Raw genomic sequence first — 22,158 nt, forward strand, 5'->3', positions numbered from 1 at the left:
TAATGAATTTTTGTCTTAAGCAATCCATTTGTTCATTACTGGTAATGTACTGTGGTTTATGAAAATTGAAAAAATAATCCAAGCTTTTTGGGTTGAAAGACTTAGCTGGCAGTGACATCTGGCAAATCTGACCATTTATGTTATCATTTCCTTCCATCTGGCTTGTCATTAACAAACAGATTTGATACACTCCTCTATATCATGAAACTAGCTTGGATTTTAAGTTGCAGTGTCTTTGCCTGTATTGCTATATCTAGTAGAATGCTTACTGCATTGCTAACTTGATTTTCCCAAACCTCAAACTAATTTTGATACTGTGGACTATGAAACACTGTAAAAGAATACTACATGTAGCTATATGAAGATTAAAAAAAGAAAAAAAAAATACCATCAAGAAATTATTTGTGTATCTTATTTCAGGTATTCCTCGGATGTTGCTTCGATGTGTTTGTGCTTCCTCTTTGAACCTCTTCACAGAAGATACTATGGAAAACAGCACAGCTTGCTGGCATTGGATCCTGTCAGCACGTCATGATCTTACACTTCCTTTTATGCAGGAAATGATAGCTGCTTGGCAGGTGAGACCTGAAAGAAAAAGATGAAACACCCTTGCATTCAAAATGCATCTTCAGAGTGAAATGGAGAATATAAAGTTAATGATTTTTCTATCACTCTCAGTTATAACTGACCAATCCCTTAAATGGTATAGGTGACACTTAAGATTCTAGTAAGTGATCTTCAAGATCATGATGAATTATGCCATAGGCAGTTCAGCTTAATACTATGAAATAAGTTTTTTTTTTTCCTATGCAGTAGAGACCTATAGAAAAATAAAAATAAAAAATATTTGAATGTAGTAAAATACACATTATTGAGATCCCTAACATTTTCATATAGTATTTACTTCCTAATAATGTACCTGGCATTTCTTGAAACATTTGAGTTGGCAAAATATAAACTATAGAGTATAAATAAGTTGAGTTGCTCATCTCTTGAGATTTCTGACATAATAAGAGATGAACTGTTAAGAGTAAATATCATGTTAAATCTAAAGGTGACTCCTCATGATTTATTGGAGTAGAACCTTGGGTTTGTTTTCTTAGAAAGCCTTTTTGTTGGTAATGTGGTTGTTCATCTAGCAATATTCTTCAGCTTACAGGAATATGGAAGAGTAAACTAACGATACAAAATTATATATTTTTTTCTTTAGATGATAAAGTCACAAGATTTGCATACACTAGCTGCTAATCAGGGAAAATAGCTTTTAGTTATTCAATCAATCAGGTTGAGGTGTATATTGTATTGCAACATGTTACATCCTTGTGTGATGTTTAGTTTAACTCAATTCCCATAAAATGTTTGAGTCCAGAAACATCCTGCCCCTGGATATGATGTTTTAATTCTCATTTGTACCTAGAATTATGCATTATTATTATTTTAGAGATTATGTTCAAATCCTGCAATGAATTTTGTTTTTTTGCCACCATATGAGATGTAACTTGTAATGCTGTGTTCACAAGATTTCTTTTATAACAGCATTAGTTATTGCTTGTTTAGGAGAGTGTGGATCGTCGTTTAGGATTATTCTCAAGACCCCCACAAGACGTTAACCCTCTGGCAGCATATGAAGGCTGTGACCTTGAATCACATGTACCTCAAGTTGGTCCTCATGACATTTGGATCAGAGTAAGTTATTTTCATTTTTAGATAAAATGAATTATATTCTGTTGATGTAACTGATTAATCCTAGCCTGATACACTGTGATTATGGTCTTAAGATGGATAGGTTGATGATTACCATTTTATAAAATTGAAATCCAGACATCACTTAGTATCTATTGTTGGTATGAATAGTTTCAGTTTCATAATTGTAAGAAAATTTACATTTCAGATATTTCATATTCATATGTTTGAAAGTTTCACATTGTATTTTGATTCGCAGTTCATCAGTGAGCGTATCGAGATTGCCAAGTATGACAGTGATGCTCAGGTAGCCATGTTTGCCTGCATGTTTCACCGAACACTTCACATGACCGTGGGAAATCCGGATGCCAAGATTAGCAGACACATTGGTGCAGTTGGCACTCGGTTCCGTCTTCTGTCATGTGCCCTCACCCTGATCCAAGGCAAGTAGTTTCAACAAGGCAGGCTCTTCTCAAAAAACATCTTAAAATTGTACTATCAACAAGTGATATACAGACACACTCTGAGTTATGAACGAATTATATACCTGATTGCCATTCGTAAATTGTTAATTCATAAAATATTTTGGATGTAAAGTAGTATCCTTTTGGATTTTGTGCTTGCATTCTTCCAAAGCCATTGTGCTAAGTGCAAGTTTTATGAAACTGAGATATTGAAAGCACGTACATAGCTTAGTACTGTGTGAATATGTATTTTGTCCTCATATTCAGTGTGACACAGCGGTGCAACTATTACAAATGTTATGCTTAAAATAAAACATGTTTTAAAGTGCTCCTGAAAATGAGGATGCTTTTGGATTTTGCTTGAAGTTATTTTTGCTGGAGAAAGAGAAAGATTTCTATGAGTATCTGTATTTTGCCTTGCTTCTTCCAATGTTACATAAGGAGCAGAGTCTGGAGGAGGTGGATGTATGAGGAGTGGGGAATATTCTAGTCTTTGTACTGCATTCATGATGTTCTAGAAAATATAATTTCTTATCTTTGAAAGTTATGTTTTTATGAAACTTTCTGCTACATGCCTTCTTCAGTATGGTGTATAGGTTATAAAAGAATTTCTAAAAAATATCATTTGCTTCCATTGCTTCAGGTGATGCACTTCCTAAGTCACTGAGCAAGAATGTTTTGAGGGAGCGCATATATGGTGCATGCCTGGACTACTTCTGTGCTCCAAGAGGATGTCCTACACAGCGCACAGCCCGCCTGCAGGAAGATTTCAATGCCCTTCTTAACTTTTGGAATTCTCTTCATGCCGACAGAAAGTATCTCAAAGCAAGTGACATTGGAGGTATGTAGCATTTGTTTGATTTCTGAAATATTTACTGAATTGTTGTATTGTTCAAAACAAAGTGATATTTTAATTTTATTTAAATAATCAGTTCACATCTCTTGCCATATTCACCGTGTGGATTGCCTAGGCTTAACAAGTGAAGCATGCATCTCCAATTATATTGGTCACATCTAACATTATGGTGGAATCAACCACATATTTCCACTTGACGTGTGTCTCTAAGAGCATGATTGATGAGGATGATAAAATAGAGTGAACATACTTTGGTGCCCTGGGAAACACTATATATCAGGGCAAGTGGAGATAATGTGGCAGGGCTATAGTGCAGAAGTTTGTGCCTATTGCTAAGGAAATCAGGGGCAGCCAGGTATGATGGGGAGGTTACATTGCTATGTTGATTGCTTTCAGCAAGAGGATTGTGTGATGAATAAGATCAAAGGCCTTTGTAAAGTTAGTGTCTTCCTTTGTTCTAAATGTTTGTTTGAATTGTTGCCAGAGGGTACTATGTTGTAATACTCCAGGAGAGGTACTTACGGGGATGTAGGCAGTGCTGCAGACTGAGTGATTCCCCGTGTCCTCTCTTCCCGGTTCCCTTTGTGGTCTCATTTATACAATTGAGCAGCTGCAGCCTGCCCTCTAAAGACAACTTCTACTACTTCCTACACTACACTACAACACCTTACACTTTTACACTCTCTTCAAATCAAAATTTAATAATGGCTTCACCACGCCCTGCCTCGGAGTCCCCCTCTGGGAAGGGGACCATAAATGTCCCCAGGTCGGACTGCCCCTCTGCTGTCGACCTTGGGTGTCTTGACACTTCATCTAATACTTTCACTATCAATTTCTGCAACATTCGTGGCCTTCGTTCTAATTTTCAATCTGTGGAACACCACCTCTCCTCTACTAAACCTCATCTTCTCTTCCTAACCGAAACACAGTTGTCTGTGACTACTGACAGCAGCCCTTTTCTGTTCCCTCCTACTTGCTCTATCCTCATTTTCAATCCAAAGCTGGATGTTGCGCATACGTGCGTAACGACACCACTTGCTCTCGTGCCCACAATCTTGAATCTTCAGAATTTTCTACCATCTGGCTAAGACTTCAATGTCACTCTCTAACTAAATTCATCTGTGCTGTATACCTCTCACCTAATTCCTCTGACTATGTAAAATTCTTTGACTATTTGACTTCCAAGGTGGAGCACATCTTATCTCACTTTCCTTTTGCTGAGATCTCCATTTTAGGGATTTCAATGTTCACCACCAGCTTTGGCTTTCATCTTCTTTCACTGACCAACCTGGTGAACAAACCTTCAACTTTGCTATCCTTCATGACCTAGAGCAGCTAGTGAAGTTCCCTACCCGTATTCCTGACCGCCTTGGAGACACGCCCAACATTCTTGATCTTTTCCTAACCTCCAACCCTTCTGCTTACTCTGTTAAACTTTCCTCTCCGTTGGGCTCCTCCGACCACAATCTAATTTCCGTTACCAGTTCTATCACTCCAGTGCAGCCTCAGGACCCGCCTAAGCGGAGGTGCTTCTGGCATTTTAACTCTGCTAAGTGGGAGGAACTAAGGCAGTACTATTCTGATTTCCCTTGGGATGATTATTGTTTTCATGTCAGAGATCCTTCTCTTTGTGCCGAGCGCATAACAGAGGTGATTATCTCTGGCATGGAGCTATACATTCCTCATACTTTCTCTAACCCTAAAGCTAAAAAGCCTTGGTTTAACTCTGCTTGTTCTCGTGCTGTCAATGATAGAGGCGGCTCACAAACGGTTCCGTAGCCATCCAACTGCTGAAACTCATGCCCTATATATTTCTGCCCGTAATCATGCCAAATCTATTCTCCAACTTACTAAAACTCTTTCATCAATAGAAAATGTCAAAGTCTTTCCAATTCTAACTCCTCTCGAGATTTCTGGCATCTAGCCAATAATATCTCTAACAACTTTACTTCTTCGTCTTTCCCTCCTTTACTTCATCCAGATGGCTCTACAGCTGTCTCTTCTTTTCTAAAGCTGAACTCTTCGCTCAAACCTTTGCTACCAACTCAACTTTGGATGATTCTGGGCATATTCCTCCTACTCCTCCACCCTCTGACTACTTCATCCCTAAAATTAAAATTCTTTATAAAGACGTTTTCCTGGCCCTCTCTGGCCTTGATTCTCGGAAGGCTTACGGTCCGGATGGAGTCCCTCCTGTTGTTCTCAAAACTGTGCTTCCGAACTCGCTCACTGCCTGGTCAAACTCTTTCATCTGTGTCTCTCTACTTCTATTTATCCTTCTTGCTGGAAGTTTGCTCACATTCAACCTGTCCCTAAAAAGGTGACCACTCCAATCCTTCTAACTACCGCCCTATAGCTTTGATTTCCTGCCTTTCTAAAGCCTTTGAGTCTATCCTTAATAGGAAGATAATGAGGCATCTATCAGCTCACAACCTTCTCTCTGATTGCCAGTATGGTTTCCGTAAAGGCAGATCTACTGGTGATCTTCTTACTTTCCTAACTGAATCTTGGTCATCCTCTTTTAGGGACTTCGGTGAAACCTTTGCTGTCGGCCTTGACATATCGAAAGCCTTCGATAGAGTCTGGCACAAATCTTTAATTTCTAAACTACCCTCCTACGGATTCTATCCTTCTCTCTGTACCTTCATCTCCAGTTTCCTTTCCGATCGTTCTATTGCTGCTGTAGTAGACGGTCACTGTTCTTCCCTAAAACTATCAACAGTGGTGTTCCACAGGGTTCTGTCCTATCACCCACTCTCTTTCTATTATTCATCAATGATCTCCTAAATCTGACTCAATGCCCTATCCACTCCTATGCTGATGATACCACCCTGCATTATTCAACAGCGTTCAACAGACGCCCAACCCAACAACAATTAAATGACTCAAGGCGAGATGCTATAGGACGCCTAACTTCTGATCTTTCACTTGTTTCTGATTGGGGCAGAGAAAACCTGGTTTTGTTCAATGCCTCAAAAACTCAATTTCTACAACTATCTACTCGACATAACCTTCCAGACAACTATCCTCTCTTCTTCAATAACACTCAACTTCCCTCTCCTCTACATTAAACACACTCGGTCTATCCTTCACTAAAAATCTAAACTGGAAATTTCACATCTCTACTCTTGCTAAATCAGCTTCCAAGAAGTTAGGTGTCCTATGGCGTCTTCGTCCATTTTCTCTCCCTCCCAGCTGCTTGCTCTGTACAAGGGCCTTATCCGCCCGTGTATGGAGTATGGCTCTCATGTCTGGGGGATCCACACACAGCTTTACTAAACAAGGTGGAATCTAAAGCTTTTCGTCTTATCAACTCTTCTCCTCTAACTGACTGTCTTGATTCTTTAAGTCACCGCCGCAATGTTGCATCTTTATCTGTCTTCTACCGCTGTTTTCATGCTGTCTGCTCTTCTGAACTTGCTAACTGCATGCCTTCCCCCTCCTGCGGCCTCGCTGCACAAGACTCTCTACTTCTTCTCATCCCTATTCTGTCCATCTTCCTAATGCAAGAGTTAACCAGTATCTTCACTCCTTCATTCCCTACACTGGTAAACTCTGGAACTCTCTACCTGTGTCTGTATTTCCACCTGCCTATGACTTAAACTCTTTCAAAAGAGGAGTGTCAAGACACCTCTTACGTTAACTGGACCCTCCTTTTAGATTTTTTGGTTTTTTCTCTTTCTACTTTCCTCTTAACAGGGCCTGGCAACCAGCGGGATTTTTTTTTTCTAACACTTTGTTTGCCCTTGGCCAGTGCCCTTGTAATGTAAAAAAAAAAAAAAAAAAAAATGGGTAACATAGTGGTCTGACAAATGGAAGGTCCTGTTTTTGGTGCTAAGGTAGTGGCTGGCTTTTCTGGCAAATTTCCATAGCTCCAGCAGGTTTAACATGGCGTAATAAACAGATTAGGCTGTGGGAAAGGATTTCATGTTGTCAAATTGCTTTAGGTCCAAAAGAGAAGAGAGACATTGGTATCAGAAGCCTACAATATCTAAATGCAAAGTCTTTACAGATAAGACTTGAGATGAGGTAGTAGTTATCAACCAGAGCTGATGCTGAGTCATGCTGACCTTTATGATGCCAGAGGCATAAGATATATTTCAGACAGAAGAGCGTTTTCCTTGTTTAATGGCTGCATTGATGATGGACAAGAAGGGTGTGAGGTTCTGGGAGGAGTTCTTAGTATAGTCAGACTGAAATGTTAATGTTTTATAAAGGAAGGCAGTGCACCAGTTTTTTACTGCTTTGTTTTGCATTCTTAGATCACAAATATGAGATCCAGGATTTTTATTGATATGTATTAGCAAAGAATTTAAAAAGTTTTTTTTTTTTTTCTGATGCTTTTCAGATTTTACATCCTTACAATATGGTGGAGGCGCCTCATTGTCACCTTCTGTTGCATCTGACCTAAGATCTACCTCAGGTGAATTTACCATGACTAATGGCTGGATCAACACTGTTCCCCTCTCATCAAACACTTCAACCCTCTCCAAAAAGTCATCACGCAGCAAACGGCTCATCAATCCAGATATTTATGTTAAGGATTATTTGAAAAAACGGGCCCTTATTTTGTCCCTGTTGGTAAGTCACTTGCATATGTTAGTAATAACATATGCATTAAACATTAAAGTAATGAATGTTGATAATGGTGGTTTGTTTTAGTAGTATGCAATTTAATCATAGAGAAACAAGATTGGTGACATACATGTTCTATAAATGTGAGCCAGCCTCTGTAAAACCTTGATATAGTTGAGAAATGTTATGAAAACAAACAGCAATAATTCCTTATCATTGATATAAAGATGTGTATATATATATATATATATATATATATATATATATATATATATATATATATATATATATATATATATATATATATATATATTATTCTTTCTGTCCCAGGCTATTGAAATACGAACCCTAAAAGTTTGGCTTCAGCCACCTCAGACAGCCGGACAGGGTGCAGAGGTGACAACTCCACAGGAAGAAGCTCTTGTTAAATGGCTTTCAGTTAGTTTCAACACTCCCAAATCATGGAGTGGCAATACTAATTTAGCTTGGAGCATTTCACCGGCTCTGGCTGTATATTTACCATCAAGGTATGTAAATGACTGAGAAATATAGGAATGCCTGCAGTATAGATAACCACAATCATCTCCATCCAATTTAAATAAAACATTTCTGGATTACAAACCAAATACAGTGGAATCTCAGTTCATAAATATTGTTCAAAATCCAAAATTTTAAAATTATATTGTTAATTCCCCATAAGAACCAAAGTAAAATAGATTAATTCATTCCAAGACAGCAGTCCATCCTGTCTTGCCAGCTTATGACAGACTGCTCATTACTTCACAACATCTCCACCTTATCCAGAAAAGGTGTATTGAATGAACTTATTGGTACAGAACTCACCAGAAGATATTGTTGAGACCATACTGGTATTCTCTTTTATCACTAATCCAGTGAGGAAAGCCTTACAGAGTGATACAGAGAGGAACAATCCCATTTACTACTAAGACTATAATGATTTTAACTCTTAGGCAGCTTGCTACTGAGAAAAGGTAATGGGAAATGCAGTTGAGCTGTAGTAATGGCATCAGGAGTTATTAAGAGAGCAACAGGTGACTCATTAAGGCTCTTCAACAGGATCACATTCAACTTATTTCAAAGATTTAATTACTGTCTTACTCACTGAGTTTCTCCTCCAGATATATAAAATGAAGGGAATCTATATAGAAACTGTTAATTTATAATAAATGGCAGCTTTTGCTTTGTTTTTAAAGATTCAAAATCAATCAACTTTGTTTTAGAACCGAATTATGTTATGTCAGCCAAAGCCATTACAAATTCAAAATTTTGTTCACAAATCCAAGTTCCACTGTACTTGCTTTGAATAGTTCACATTCAAATCCCACTTTATTAATTATTTTTTGCTTTGTTTAATGTTTTTAAAATAGATGCTGCTAATAATGATGAAATTGATTAGCTTCATTTCAGCCTCACGTGGCTTCATCATGCATTGATTGAATTTTCAGAATCCACAATGTGCAAGGACTGGAGGGTGAGATCTGCCAGCTTGTTCGTGACAGTCCGATTGCCGTCAGCCATATTCCTGATGCCCTTCAGTATTTAGCAACTTCAGAAAATATTTACTCTGATATTCCAGAGGTAGGTAGTACAATTCTTGTATCTTGTATCTTGTATTGTGGTTATTAATTAATGGATATTCATTTGAACTGTATATGATTAATAGACTGGTTTTCTCCTCAATTATTTATCCCAAAAATAGAAAGATAGATCAATTAAAATTTCTCCTTGAGCTTAACAAGTTTTTATCCATGCTACAGCATGATGCATTCCATCATGCTGTAGCTGTGTCATACCACTGCACCACATCAAATGTGAGGACAAAATACACTCATACAGTTGTAGATATGATGATGTACCATCAGACTGCTACATCATACTGGATATGAGGACAGAACACACATACTCACACAATTTTAGATGCAATGGCACTGCAGTGTTGAGTCTCATCGGATGTGAGGACAATACATACTGGGTCACACAGTTTTAAGACAGGCAGCTGCAATATATAAATTTGTTTTTTGTTATCAGTTTCTCAAATTTTGAGAGCTTTGAATTAATACTATACCTTTTGGAAGAAAGCAAGCATGAAACTTGAAAGGGTACTCTATTAAGGGTTTTCAGGATCATAGCATGTATAGAAACTGAGAGCTGTCTGGTGTGTGTGTACTTTTTTTTTTTTTTTTTTTTTTTTTTTTTTTGTCCCACAGCTGTGTACTCCCTTACCATTTCTTGAGTAAAAATAACAAGTGTACATGTATCTTGCAGAAAATAATATTCTTAGAAGTACTTTAGATAGGAACTGTACATGAAATCTTGAAACTTGATGTTCACTACATTATTGAGATACAGAATTATATATATATATATATATATATATATATATATATATATATATATATATATATATATATATATATATATATATATATATATATATATATATATATATATATATACAGTAATACTCCGCTTAACGAATGTTCGTCGAACGAATTTCCGGTTTAACGTACTATATAAAGTTAGACCAAAAAGTCCACATAACGTACAACCACATCCGTTTTAGCGAATTTTCTGAGTTTGAATTTGCCGGGTGAGGGGCTGAACGCGGCAGCTTTGCTGTGATTGTCTGGCTCCCCGCCTGTCTTTAGCGCTCCTGGAGCTGGATCCAAGATTCTTTAACAACCTCAGCGCAACCTCCTGCCATGAAATGGCTTCCATGAACGCTTGGAGGGACGGTGACGAGGTTGCTCTGAGGTTGCTGGGAACACCACCTCAGGAGGTAGTGTTACTGTCTTATATATGCATATATGTTCACAAAACAACATTTCTATTAGCTTTTTACAAATCTTGCCCCCAAGAAAGGATTGTTTTGTAATGCATAAAGTGAAATCTTACATGGATATCTATTACCTGCTATAATGGATATCATATCATAGTATTCATAAACGCTCATGCCATGAGGATAACCTGGACTCTTTGGCACTGAGTGATAGTGAATTACTAATGAAATACCGCAGTATTTCATTAGTAATTCACTATCACTCAGTACCATGGAGTCAAGGTTATCCTCATGGCATGAGCGTTTATGAATACTATGATATAATATCCATTATAGCAAGCAATAGGAGTGAAAACAAATTTAATATCGTGGTGAAAGACAACATGCCAATCTTAAAAGGTTACAAGAAGAAGAAGCAGCCAAGTCGCCAGAGTCTCCGCCGTCTGTGGCCAATCTCATCATATCTGCTTTATTTTTTGGTATTTCATGTAAGACTTCACTTTATGCATTACAAAACAATCCTTTCTTGGGGGCAAGGCATGTAAAAAGCTAATAGAAATTATATATATATATATATATATATATATATATATATATATATATATATATATATATATATATATATATATATATATATGTATGTATATGTATATATATTGATGCAGATTTTTATATTTATCAATTTGTTTATGTTATATAATTACCTTTTCAGTTGAATTACATGCTGACCTGGGCAGCAGTGCCACCAGTGAAGGCACTTGCGTTCTTTTCCCGCCAATACTCTCCACATCCTCTGACTGCCCAGTATGCTGTGAGAGTTCTTACAAACTATCCTCCAGATGTACTTATGTTTTACATTCCACAACTCACCCAAGCTCTTCGTTATGACACGGTAAAAAAGACAGATATTGATATTCTTATGCAACATGAGTCGTCAGTATGGAAAATGTTCAGCTTTGTATATTAAAACTTTTGTATGCACTGTATCATCATTTTTTGCTACATCTTTGCCCAAAATAACAGCATATCTTTTTTTGTGACCTGTTAATTTATTTCAATGTTGTATTTTATGCTTTTCAAGGTGGTGTATCTTGGAAGATTCATTTGAATTTTTAGAGAGACATTTCAAAGTAAACATTTTTTATGCATATCAAATATACATTGTTTAATGTTTTTCTCAAGCTGCAAAGACACTTTGCAGCTTGCTTTACTTAGTATTATCTTTTATCTTCTAATGAGCAAGCTCCACCACAAAATGTACTTTACAAAATATTCACTTGTCTACCAAAGGTGTTTTAGCAGTAAAACCACTTAATTTGATTTGAAAAAAAATTTTTGGTGAAGGTAAGTCTTGGTCATTGTATAATGATAAATTGATTTCCATAGAAGTTAAGTAAAAAATAAGAGAGAGAGAGAGAGAGAGAGAGAGAGAGAGAGAGAGAGAGAGAGAGAGAGAGAGAGAGAGAATATGGACCTTTGAATAAATAATTGTTTAAAAATGTGACTTATAGGTATACAAGAATTAATTAATAGTTTTCTTCGCAAGTTACACATTCTTTTTGACAGAGGCTGAGCTATACATATAGGATTATCATGCAAAAAATAAATAAATAGATAAATAAATAAATAAATAAATAGATAAATAAAAGTATAAACATTGTTTAAGGATTTTAATTTTTTTCTAATGTGTATTACTTTATAAATTTCAGATGGGTTATGTCACTGAGTTAATCAAGACAGCTGGCAAGAAATCACAGCTGCTACTTCATCAGTTGATATGGAACATGGAAACCAACAAGTTCAGAGATGAAGAAGGTCATGAAAAAGATGGTAAGTTAAATCTCTCTCTCTCTCTCTCTCTCTCTCTCTCTCTCTCTCTCTCTCTCTCTCTCTCTCTCTCTCTCTCTCTCTCTCTCTCTCTCTCTCTCTCTCTCTCTCTCTCTCTCTCTCTCTCGTGAAAAAGGAAGCTTTTGGATGTTTAACAAGCATGGGGATTCTATTCTTACTTGTCTCATTTATTCATCAGCAATCTATAAAGAAAATTATTTGATGTGCCTCAAAATTAACGTTGTGATGCATTTAATCAAATCATCAATATCTGCCTTTGTCTTTTCTGCAGCTGATTTGTTTGATGGAATTGAGAATCTTGAAAAGACAATGCTTGCTAACTTATCAGGCCCAGCCAAGCAGTTCTACGAGAGAGAGTTTGACTTCTTTGGGAAAGTAACAAATATATCTGCTATTATCAAACCATATCCCAAAGGTAAGAAATGATGGAATGTTGAAGAGTGTGTTGGATTGCAAACCTTAAATGAGAGATCAATGAAAGGAGGTTTGCGTAAGAATTTTAAAAGAAGGTAACAGGTGGTTACTCTGGAATAAAAATTTTCTTTTCCTTCAATTTCTTAGGTGAACTTAGCTCTGATTAGTATTTTGACTAGAGACTGTTTTCACTATTTTAGATGTTTACAGAAATAGTTGAGTTGTATTATTAGTGGTAGCAGCAACATGTAATGCAAGACACTAACTAATATGACCTTTATGAATGCTATAGGGCCAGAGAGAAAGAAAGCATGCTTGGACGCCCTTCGTGATCTTTTACTCCAGCCTGGCTGTTACTTGCCATCCAATCCAGATTCTGTCATTCTGGATATTGATCGCAACAGTGGCACTCCCATGCAGAGGTGAGTATCATAACTAATGTTAATAATCATTCTCTCTCTCTCTCTCTCTCTCTCTCTCTCTCTCTCTCTCTCTCTCTCTCTCTCTCTCTCTCTCTCTCTCTCCCTCTCCCTCTCTCTCCCTCTCCCTCTCTCTCTCTCCACGCCACACCACACCACACACAAACACTAGAGCTGGAAGAATGAACTAACAAAGAAGCAAAGAAAGGGCTTGATATTATTTACAGGTTGTTGGGTATTTTGAAAGAAATAGATAATAAGAAGCTATTGTCAATGAAAGGAATATAAGAATGTGAAATATTAATGAGAGTTAGAGACTAAAATAATGGTGGAAAAAATCAGCATTACTCATAGAAATATATAGATTTGGAATTACATACATAAGAAGGTAAAATCAGCTAAGATGTTAAATGTAGATGTGGAGAAGGGATCTTGCAAATATAGCCACAAATGTACTTGACTAATGCAAGTAAATACATATATAGATCATTATTTTAATATGATATGTATTGTTATGCTTTTCAGTGCTGCAAAGGCTCCATATCTGGCCCGATTCAAAGTGCGGAAGTGTGGCATCATGGAATTAGAAAAGCAGGGAATGGCTGTGAGCTCAGGCCAGTGTGTGAGCACTAACATAGGTCCTGTAATATGGCAAGCAGCTATATTCAAGGTAATACTTTGCTTTTTTTTACTTGGTACCTACTTTTTTTTTTTTGCATGATTCACCTAGGTAATTAATTTTACAGTATCATTGTAGATTTTATATGAAAGTGTATCTCAGATAGATGGAACTAACAAAATTTTGGTGATGAACCAATAAGTGTTTACTTCTTATATTTCTGTCAACATAGCTGTATGCTACCTACAAATATGACTTATAGCTTGATGCTACCTACATAGATGACTTACATTGTGCTTTGTGGTTCTGAAATCTGCTTACTCATGGCTGTGTGCTTTCATTATTGTGATGTAAGAAAGGTATATTGAGAAAATTATGTCATTCAAATGTAAAACAACTTTGACACTATGAATTTTATCTTTCTACAGGTTGGGGATGATGTGCGGCAAGATATGTTGGCCCTGCAAGTCATCTCTCTTTTCAAGAACATTTTCCAGACAGTAGGCCTGGATCTTTTCCTATATCCATACTGTGTGGTTGCTACCTCTCCAGGGGTAGGTGTGGAATAATGAATTAGGTTTTGTTAACCCTTTAACAAATTTGGATCTTTCTGATCATTTTTTCTTTTTTCTCTATTAGTTGATGTTCTTCTATTGCTAAAAGGACATATAGTATAATTATGCTTCTAACATTTACTATTTTTGAAAGACATGATCTTGTAAAATCTTGGAGTACATAGTGGAGATAATGTTACAATGTATAGTTCTTTTTAGTTTTCATGAAATTCTTGAAGCATCTTCTACCCAACTCATCTTACATTATTTCATTACAGTAGTCTATTGCTTGTGGACAATTTGATGATGCCCATTTTCACTATAATTTCTTCATTATTGAGGGTCTTACTTCTTACTTCTTGATGTATATGTTTTCTGAATACTTATCTTTACTACTTATGACTAATGATCCTTTTCTCTTGCATAGTATGATGATTTAGCCTATTGGACATGGTTATTAACTATTGCAACATAAGACGTGTGCTTGCAGTAAGACTGATCCTCACAGATATGCATAGGTTGATTTTTTGTTATGTTTGCATCACAAGTCTTAAGAAAACCTTATTTTCAGTGTGGTGTCATAGAGTGTGTTCCCAATGCCAAGTCTCGAGACCAGATTGGGCGAGGGACAGACACAGGAATGTGCCAGTACTTCCTTGATTTGTATGGAGATGAAAATTCACCAAAGTTCCAACAAGCTCGCTCCAATTTTGTGAAGTCCATGGCAGCATACTCTATTGTGGGATTCCTGTTGCAGATTAAAGATAGACACAATGGAAACATCATGCTGGATACTGATGGTCACATAATTCATATAGGTAAGAACAATTTATATGCTTTAGTGTTAGTTCAAGGTGAAGCTATTGATTTCTCAGTACGGTAAGGAAAAATTTTGATATAAGGAAAAATGCTGACAAATATAATTATTCTTCCTTAAAGTAGACTACAAATTTCAAAGTACTCCCATTAATTTGTAGCATCTCATGTACATATTACAAATCCCTGACTTGAAATGTTATGACATGACTACGTACTTTATGGTGGTTACTGAAAACTCCCATAGAAATACATTTTTGTAATTGAAGATAAAGATATGTGATTACCTTTGGAGTTTGCAACAGCTGGAAGTCTTTTTATTGAACTTTTACTTTTGTCTGTTATAAAGAGCATATTTACATCATTCATGTAGGTTGTAGTGAAGAATTACTGTACTGAAAAAGTGTACTGATGTTAAATACAGAGGATATTTTAAGTGAAATTGTATTTCAGATTTTGGGTTTATGTTTGAAAGTTCTCCTGGAGGAAACTTAGGCTTTGAACCTGACATTAAGTTAACAGAAGAGATGCTGATGGTGATGGGTGGAAAAGTAGAAGCTGCCCCATTCAGGTGGTTTGTGGAGCTGTGCATAAAGGGTTACTTAGCTGTGAGGTGAGTACTGGCTGGCTCTTTCATGGCTAATAAGGTAAAAGTGATTGTCAGAAAGTCTTACACTTTTATAGATTTCATACTCTCTCTGTAAAATGGAAAATACATACTAGGATTTGTAAGTAAAATATTGTTGAATAAAAAGGGACTGCAGATGTTTTTGTTTTTTAGTGAGAATTAAATGTTAGAGGCCAAGTAATGTAGAAAAGTATCTTGTATAATTTTGTCTTTGAAAATGTTTAGGGAAACTATAACAAATGTTTGGTTTAGTGCTTTTAAGGTTTGATACAAAATGCCTGACCAATTATCTAATTTCTTGAAGCAAGAGAGTGAAGGAATTCATGCTTCCTGAATTGATGACTAATAGTTTTGGTCTTTGGCTGTCCTGCCTCTGGGGAGAGAGAGAGAGAGAGAGAGAGAGAGAGAGAGAGAGAGGGAGGGAGGGAGAGAGGGAGAGAGAGAGAGAGAGAGAGAGAGAGAGAGAGAGAGAGAGAGAGAGAGAGAGAGAGAGAGAGAGAGAGAGAGAGAGAGAGAACCTTAAATTAATAGGTAAAATTTTTTATTTTCCTGGAAGTAGAATCCTTTATATATCCTGCTGTATGTAAAAGAATTCATATGCATGTATATTGAAGATGGAAATACTCTGGTGTCAAAATTTGTTTATCTTTTTTCAGGCCATACCGAGAAGCAATTGTTTCTCTTGTATCCCTGATGCTGGATACTGGTCTGCCATGCTTCCGAGGGCAGACTATCAGGCAGCTGCGCTCTCGATTTACTCCTCAGTCCACTGAGAAGGAGGCTGCGCAGTATATGCTCAACATCATCCAACATTCACATCTTAACTGGCGCACCAAAGCATATGACCGCCTCCAATACCATACCAACCAGATTCCATATTAAGACAACCTTTACTACGAAGTGAAGCATAAAATTCCTTATATTTTGTTACTGATTAGTGCGGGAGTGTTACAACTTCTTTTCATGAGTCAGAGTTTTGTGTGAACACAGGGAATAATGTTCTTTGAAAATATTCATTGGCTACCTCTAAACATTAGCATTTAATGCTTATTTTGTGTATGCTCATTCTTATAATTTCTATGTCATAAGAAAAGAGAAGTTTCATAATTGTGTGAAGCTCACATTTTTTCATGCACAGCAAAATATTGTTTGAAATGCGTATTCATATATTACGTTGTATTAACAATTAATCATGTTCTATGATATATTTTGAACAATAGGTTTGATTGGGGAGTATCAGCTATGCATACTGGCATGCATTATTGAAAATAAAAATAAAGTAATAAGAAGGTAGTTATGGGAACTTCAAAGTTTTGAAAAATAGTTTATTTTTGACATCTTACAAAACACTTTTTTGCTGACAAATTTTTTTGAAAAATTTTTATATTTACATGTGTGAGTGCTAAAGGTTCTTTGTATCTTATTGAAGTTATATGCTTGAAATTTTATAGTAAAGATTTGTTAATAGGTTATTATGAGTGTTGTATAATTTTCATATATTTTATGAAAAGCCAATACCAAAAGATTATTATAGTCTAGATAAATATATCGTGTTCTAATTTTACTGAATATTAGTACCTTTAGGCAAGTGTGTATTCAAAAGTTCAGGAAGCTTGATTATAATGTTATATGTATTTGTAGTTTTCAAGATATATGTATAAATCCATAGGTTTGTGTCCCTTCTCCTAACAAAGTTAATATTTATAGAGATATATAAGAATGCCTGTGTTATTCATATCACAACATGTTTGTTAGAATTTCAGTATATGTATTAAAGTAAGATTTTAAAGGAGTAACATGAAATTGAGGGACAGAGGACTATGTTAATCTTATTATTCATTTTGAGGCAAGTTTTTGAATATGTTGCTCTAATTTAAAAGTTCTTAATGTTTTTTTTAGAATATTGTCTCCAGATCACTGCCATTCATTTGTTGTCTTATGGATGGTGATGGATACTTACCATCTGTAGTGACAAAAATGCATGGCAGGTATTTTTGTGGATTATTTATTTATTTATTTATTATTGTTTTATTTATTTATTATTATTATTTTTTTTTAGATATTCCTATGAAATTCAGTTATATTATATGAGATTATTTAATGCAATATGTATTAAGATTTTGTAATAATCACATTTTGATAGCATGTGTATTTTGTCGGTGCAGAATTTTGATGTTTCATTTAATTCCTTGCAGGAAATCTCTTGATTTATATGCATTTGCTGTTATCTACAAGCTAAGGGAGAACTGGTACTAATTTTCATATGTTTGAGACCAGTTTGATATAAAGATACCTGGTACCTCATATACTTCTACTATATGTAAAGGCCATAGCTGGGTACAATAGTAAAGAAAATCACAACTGATAAATTGATAATGATAATCTTATTGGTGATACAGAAATTGAAAATTGTTAACAGGTAATCAACTTGTCATTTGATAACTGATAACTGATAAATTCATAAGTACCAAATTTTTATACCAGTGATAGTGATATGGATATTTTAGATTTTAGAAAATGATAAATCCAAATCTTTATTTTTGTTTTTATCTTAGAAATCTTCAAAAAACTTTTAATTCAATATTTTATCCTGTCTCTTCACTAGTTTCACCATTTTAAGTAAAATCAATATACATATTTGGTTTTGAAAGTTCAAAATGCCCACCTATGGTAAAGATATGTGGAAAGTTAAAAGAAAAAAAAATATTGCTCATGTATTAAAAGAATTGAAAATCACTGTTCATCTAGTAGTTAAGGTAATTTTATATTGTACATGATTTATTGAAATGTATAAATGTTGTCTGTATATACTTGATTTCTCAGTTTAGTCATTGATTTAGTATTATTGGTTTTAATATATGTTCCTATAGTAAATAACCATATATGTACATTGTAGTGTTAATTATAATACTTTCAAGTTGACTTTATTGTGAAGTATAGTCACCTTACAAGGTTATTTCAAAACAACACTGTTATTCAAGTTCTGCTTATTGCTGTGTAGGAACCATGGAAAGAATTGTTAGGTGCCATACCACAAGACATTAAGGGTTGGAAAATGTCTCTAAAATTACTTGTTGCCTATTGTGATAGCAATAAGTTAAAGAAAATAAATAATTGTTCTATACAGTCACAAGATTTGTTATTATATTAGCAAAGCAACACGCAACAAGTGAAATGTGGTATTTGAATTGAGGAAAATCTTTAGAGTTTTGGTTACTTCAATTGTGAATCAAACTGATACCATTTCACCCACAAATCTGACTAAATTCTTGTTCCTAAGAACTCTTCTAAGGATATGGTGATTACTTTTTTTTCTTTTTTCATCTTTTCTTTACATGTCTTATTCCTTTCATTCCCTTCTCACCCCTCTCTCACTTACTTTAGTTCTCTGTTCTCCCTTCTTATTAGTAGTCTTACCCTGGTACCAACAATTTTTGTTTTACTCACAGTCACTTTTCTAATTATTTTGTGTTATTCTTTCTGTGTTGCTAGACCACCTCAAGGTGCTGTTTGTGTGGCTCTGTCAACCATTCCATATTTTATCTTATAAGTCACCAATCATTATTCTTACATTAGGAGCAATTCTCAAGTCAATAATTTCTCCTGTTTGATTCCTTTGTTATTTCTTGTCTTTTATTTTACTTCCTCTTGGTCAGATATTTTCTACCACCATTTGTCATTCTCATACATATCATGCTTATCTCATCTTTACTTCTTACATAACTTCACTTTTTTCTCTAACATTCCACCATTAATGTCTTTTCTTTTCTTCCTTTTTGCAATACCTTTTATTCTGATCGATTAAGCTGATTTTTACAATCTTCTTGAACCTCTTACATTTCCACTTCTTTCTTCAAGAACACAGTCATGTTTAAAATTAGATTCAGTTTAAGAAAACATCTTGGGATTAAGTAATCCTTAAAAGAACACATAGGATGTGTTGATGATTTATCCATCTGTAATTATGATTCTTAAATCATTTATATTGATTATGTTATAGTCATATGCATTGTGAAAGATTGTGCATACTATTAACATATAATGTAACCTGTAAAATGGTGATCAGATGAAAGGTTCAATCCACAGCAGAGGAAGTGCTTTAAGTTATTTTTCCCTATTGTGTGGACATTATTGTAAAAATATTTGCAAGTTTTGTTGTCTCATAACATGTAGAATTTCCCATGGCTTCCATACATGAAGACTTATACCTATTTAGACATTTTAGGTAAGAGAATTAGCATTGTGTAGAGAAATGTAGTCAATATTATTTTTTTTGAGGACCATGTATAATAGGCATTTATTTTCACAGAGTATTTAGTATATGTTATAAACCTTAGAGTTAGGTAGGTTAGTCGATTGAAAATTTTCATCTCCACGTTATACAATGAAGTAAATTAAAATATGTTATTTGTGTTTTTATTTGCACTAAACACCGGTCGTAATAGAATATTTTATCAATATAGAAGTTCACTAGGTAAAAATCTATTCCTAGGAGAAAAGCTGTCATTTGGGTACGCGTATTATACAAAGTTCAGTTATGAGTATTTACATCAATCAATGGGAGATTGCCGTTCTAAAGCTCAAAGTAGGACCCTTGCGTGATGTGCGAAATATGAAATAATAAAATAGGGGTTTGAATGGTCCCTCTAGCGGCGGGCGGGGAAGGCGGGCGTGACGTCATGCGCGGCGCCAGTCACTATCACAGGCGAGCCAGGGAAGGTTGGCCGTCTTGACTCTCTGACTATTTTGGCCTTCGGAAAATGGTGTAAAATCCTTGCGGGTTTACCCCGCCGTGTACAAAAACGTTGTGTGTGCGGTCTTACACAGGATGAATGTATTGAAAGTGCCGGATGCTACATGTAAGTCGTGTTATTTTGTGATTCAATTGGGTGGTGTTCCTCTTCCCGGAGCTTTGTTCATCATGGCGGCTGCGCGCCGGGCGGGGCGACCTGCGCGGACCGCCGCTGCATTCCTGGCCCTCGATGATATATTAGTGGCGAATTCGTGGTCTTCTTATTTTAAATGACAGTTTTTTAATGTTTTGCATGGGATGTATAAAGCATCCGTAATGAGGGGCATGAATGAGGGCGTGTGATCGTGTGTCTGGCAGCGGGGCGGCGCGGCAGGAGCCAGGAAGGCCTCACGCCGCCGGCATCGCGCTCTTAATAATGAACACAGAAATATTCCTCTGATGGAGACAGTCCTAGAGAATGTAGCAAATAGGGTTATCTAGAAGCGTCAGTAATGCTCTGGAGGGATCTCCTTGCCATAGTAACGCACCGCATCCCTCAAACCTTTGTTAGGCAAAGTGTGCTCAGGGAAATCCATATTGCTAGTGCAGCATATTACTGTCAGCGTCTGCCGGGGTGCTGGAAGGCCCGTCAGCACTGAGCAGGGCGTGGTGAAGGCGGCGGGGCGGGGATGCTGCTGAAGTGCCATGGCAAGGGTTGGGTGATGGGAGGTGCCTGACGTGTGCGGGTGAGTGTCATAACTGCCAGTGCCACTACTAGTGCCCCTCCACTCCCTGGTGACTGGACCTGCACCACCTACCCCGGTCGTTCCTAGACTGCCTCACCAATCATTGAGATCCATCACTGGGATTACCTTTTGTCCAGCATAGGTCTTGTCACGCATCATGCATGCTAGTAATCATCGATGTAGGAAAAAAATTGACAGGAAGTCTGGCTTAGTGTGCAATGCAAGGCGTTGTTTGCTTTAGTAATGTAAACCTTGCTTAGGACTGATAAGTTTCAATTGAACACGGCCTAAGACTTCGAGGTGTGGTTGGTTGTAACAACCACTTGATAGTACTAACCTGCAAAAAATATGAAATTACATGGTATAACACAAGTATTTCCTATGTTTCTAAGGTTTTAATGACTGCTGGATAAGCTGTGTACTGCAAGAGTAAGTTGTGCAAAGCTGAAAGGAATATTGCTCTGTTTCAGATGTGCCTAAGTGGTTGTAATGAGTGTAAGAGAGACCTCTGGCCAGAATGAAACCATCGCCTTGAGTCATAATGTGACTGGAAATGTGGGTGCTGCAGTGGGGGTAAGTCAATAATTGCTGCTTATCTTTACACAAGGCTTTGAGTGGGAGATAGTGACGTATATAGGGATAATGAGAGTCACAGACCGCCTGTACTGACAAGCTTTAATTGTATTTGTTATCCTTCACCTTGCAAGACAATGTAGGCTTGCCTCATTGTTATCTGTTCGTGGTAGCTAACATTTTTCAACAGTAAATGGGCTTGATTATGTGAAGGTATCAACAGCAAGATCAGTTCCAATGAAAAAGAAATGGATGATAGATACAGGTGTTGAACAAACTTAGTGAGCAAGTGGTGTGTGGATTGTGATAGGATAGATAGGGTGGCTGGGATATGGATCTTACAGCAGCATCTCATAATGTCTTTGCCCCTTGCCTTAAGTACACACAACCTCGTTCAAAGGTTGCTTTAGATTGAGTCCTTGATGCACATG

The 22,158-nt window shown here is 36.3% G+C and overlaps 2 protein-coding genes across 4 annotated transcripts in view; both read left to right on the forward strand.

The window, feature by feature from the left end:
• The window catches only part of LOC123505422 (phosphatidylinositol 4-kinase alpha-like), a 43,043-nt gene extending 22,962 nt beyond the window's left edge, over positions 1–20,081 (forward strand). Inside the window, exons 22-37 of the mRNA XM_045256666.1 lie at positions 421–578; positions 1,558–1,686; positions 1,943–2,126; positions 2,791–2,988; positions 7,352–7,584; positions 7,909–8,105; positions 9,045–9,177; positions 11,091–11,270; positions 12,088–12,208; positions 12,498–12,641; positions 12,933–13,062; positions 13,585–13,729; positions 14,107–14,232; positions 14,804–15,050; positions 15,502–15,661; positions 16,333–20,081. Coding sequence (XP_045112601.1) covers positions 421–578; positions 1,558–1,686; positions 1,943–2,126; positions 2,791–2,988; positions 7,352–7,584; positions 7,909–8,105; positions 9,045–9,177; positions 11,091–11,270; positions 12,088–12,208; positions 12,498–12,641; positions 12,933–13,062; positions 13,585–13,729; positions 14,107–14,232; positions 14,804–15,050; positions 15,502–15,661; positions 16,333–16,558 — 2,711 coding nt within the window. The 3' untranslated portion in view covers positions 16,559–20,081. The remainder of the gene's footprint in view (positions 1–420; positions 579–1,557; positions 1,687–1,942; positions 2,127–2,790; positions 2,989–7,351; positions 7,585–7,908; positions 8,106–9,044; positions 9,178–11,090; positions 11,271–12,087; positions 12,209–12,497; positions 12,642–12,932; positions 13,063–13,584; positions 13,730–14,106; positions 14,233–14,803; positions 15,051–15,501; positions 15,662–16,332) is intronic.
• A 279-nt stretch (positions 20,082–20,360) lies between these two features.
• LOC123505346 (helicase domino-like) overlaps positions 20,361–22,158 on the forward strand; it is a 42,187-nt gene continuing 40,389 nt past the window's right edge. For 2 of the 3 annotated variants that reach the window (XM_045256562.1, XM_045256564.1), the window contains exons 1-2: positions 20,361–20,535; positions 21,625–21,727. In XM_045256562.1, the coding sequence (XP_045112497.1) occupies positions 21,644–21,727 (84 nt within the window). In that variant the 5' untranslated portion in view covers positions 20,361–20,535; positions 21,625–21,643. Of the gene's footprint in view, positions 20,536–20,811; positions 21,155–21,624; positions 21,728–22,158 lie in introns of those variants that run through there. The other variant, XM_045256563.1, reaches the window with a different exon arrangement.

This window comes from Portunus trituberculatus, chromosome 18 (genome assembly GCF_017591435.1).
Source record: "Portunus trituberculatus isolate SZX2019 chromosome 18, ASM1759143v1, whole genome shotgun sequence".
Lineage (NCBI taxonomy): Eukaryota > Metazoa > Arthropoda > Malacostraca > Decapoda > Portunidae > Portunus > Portunus trituberculatus.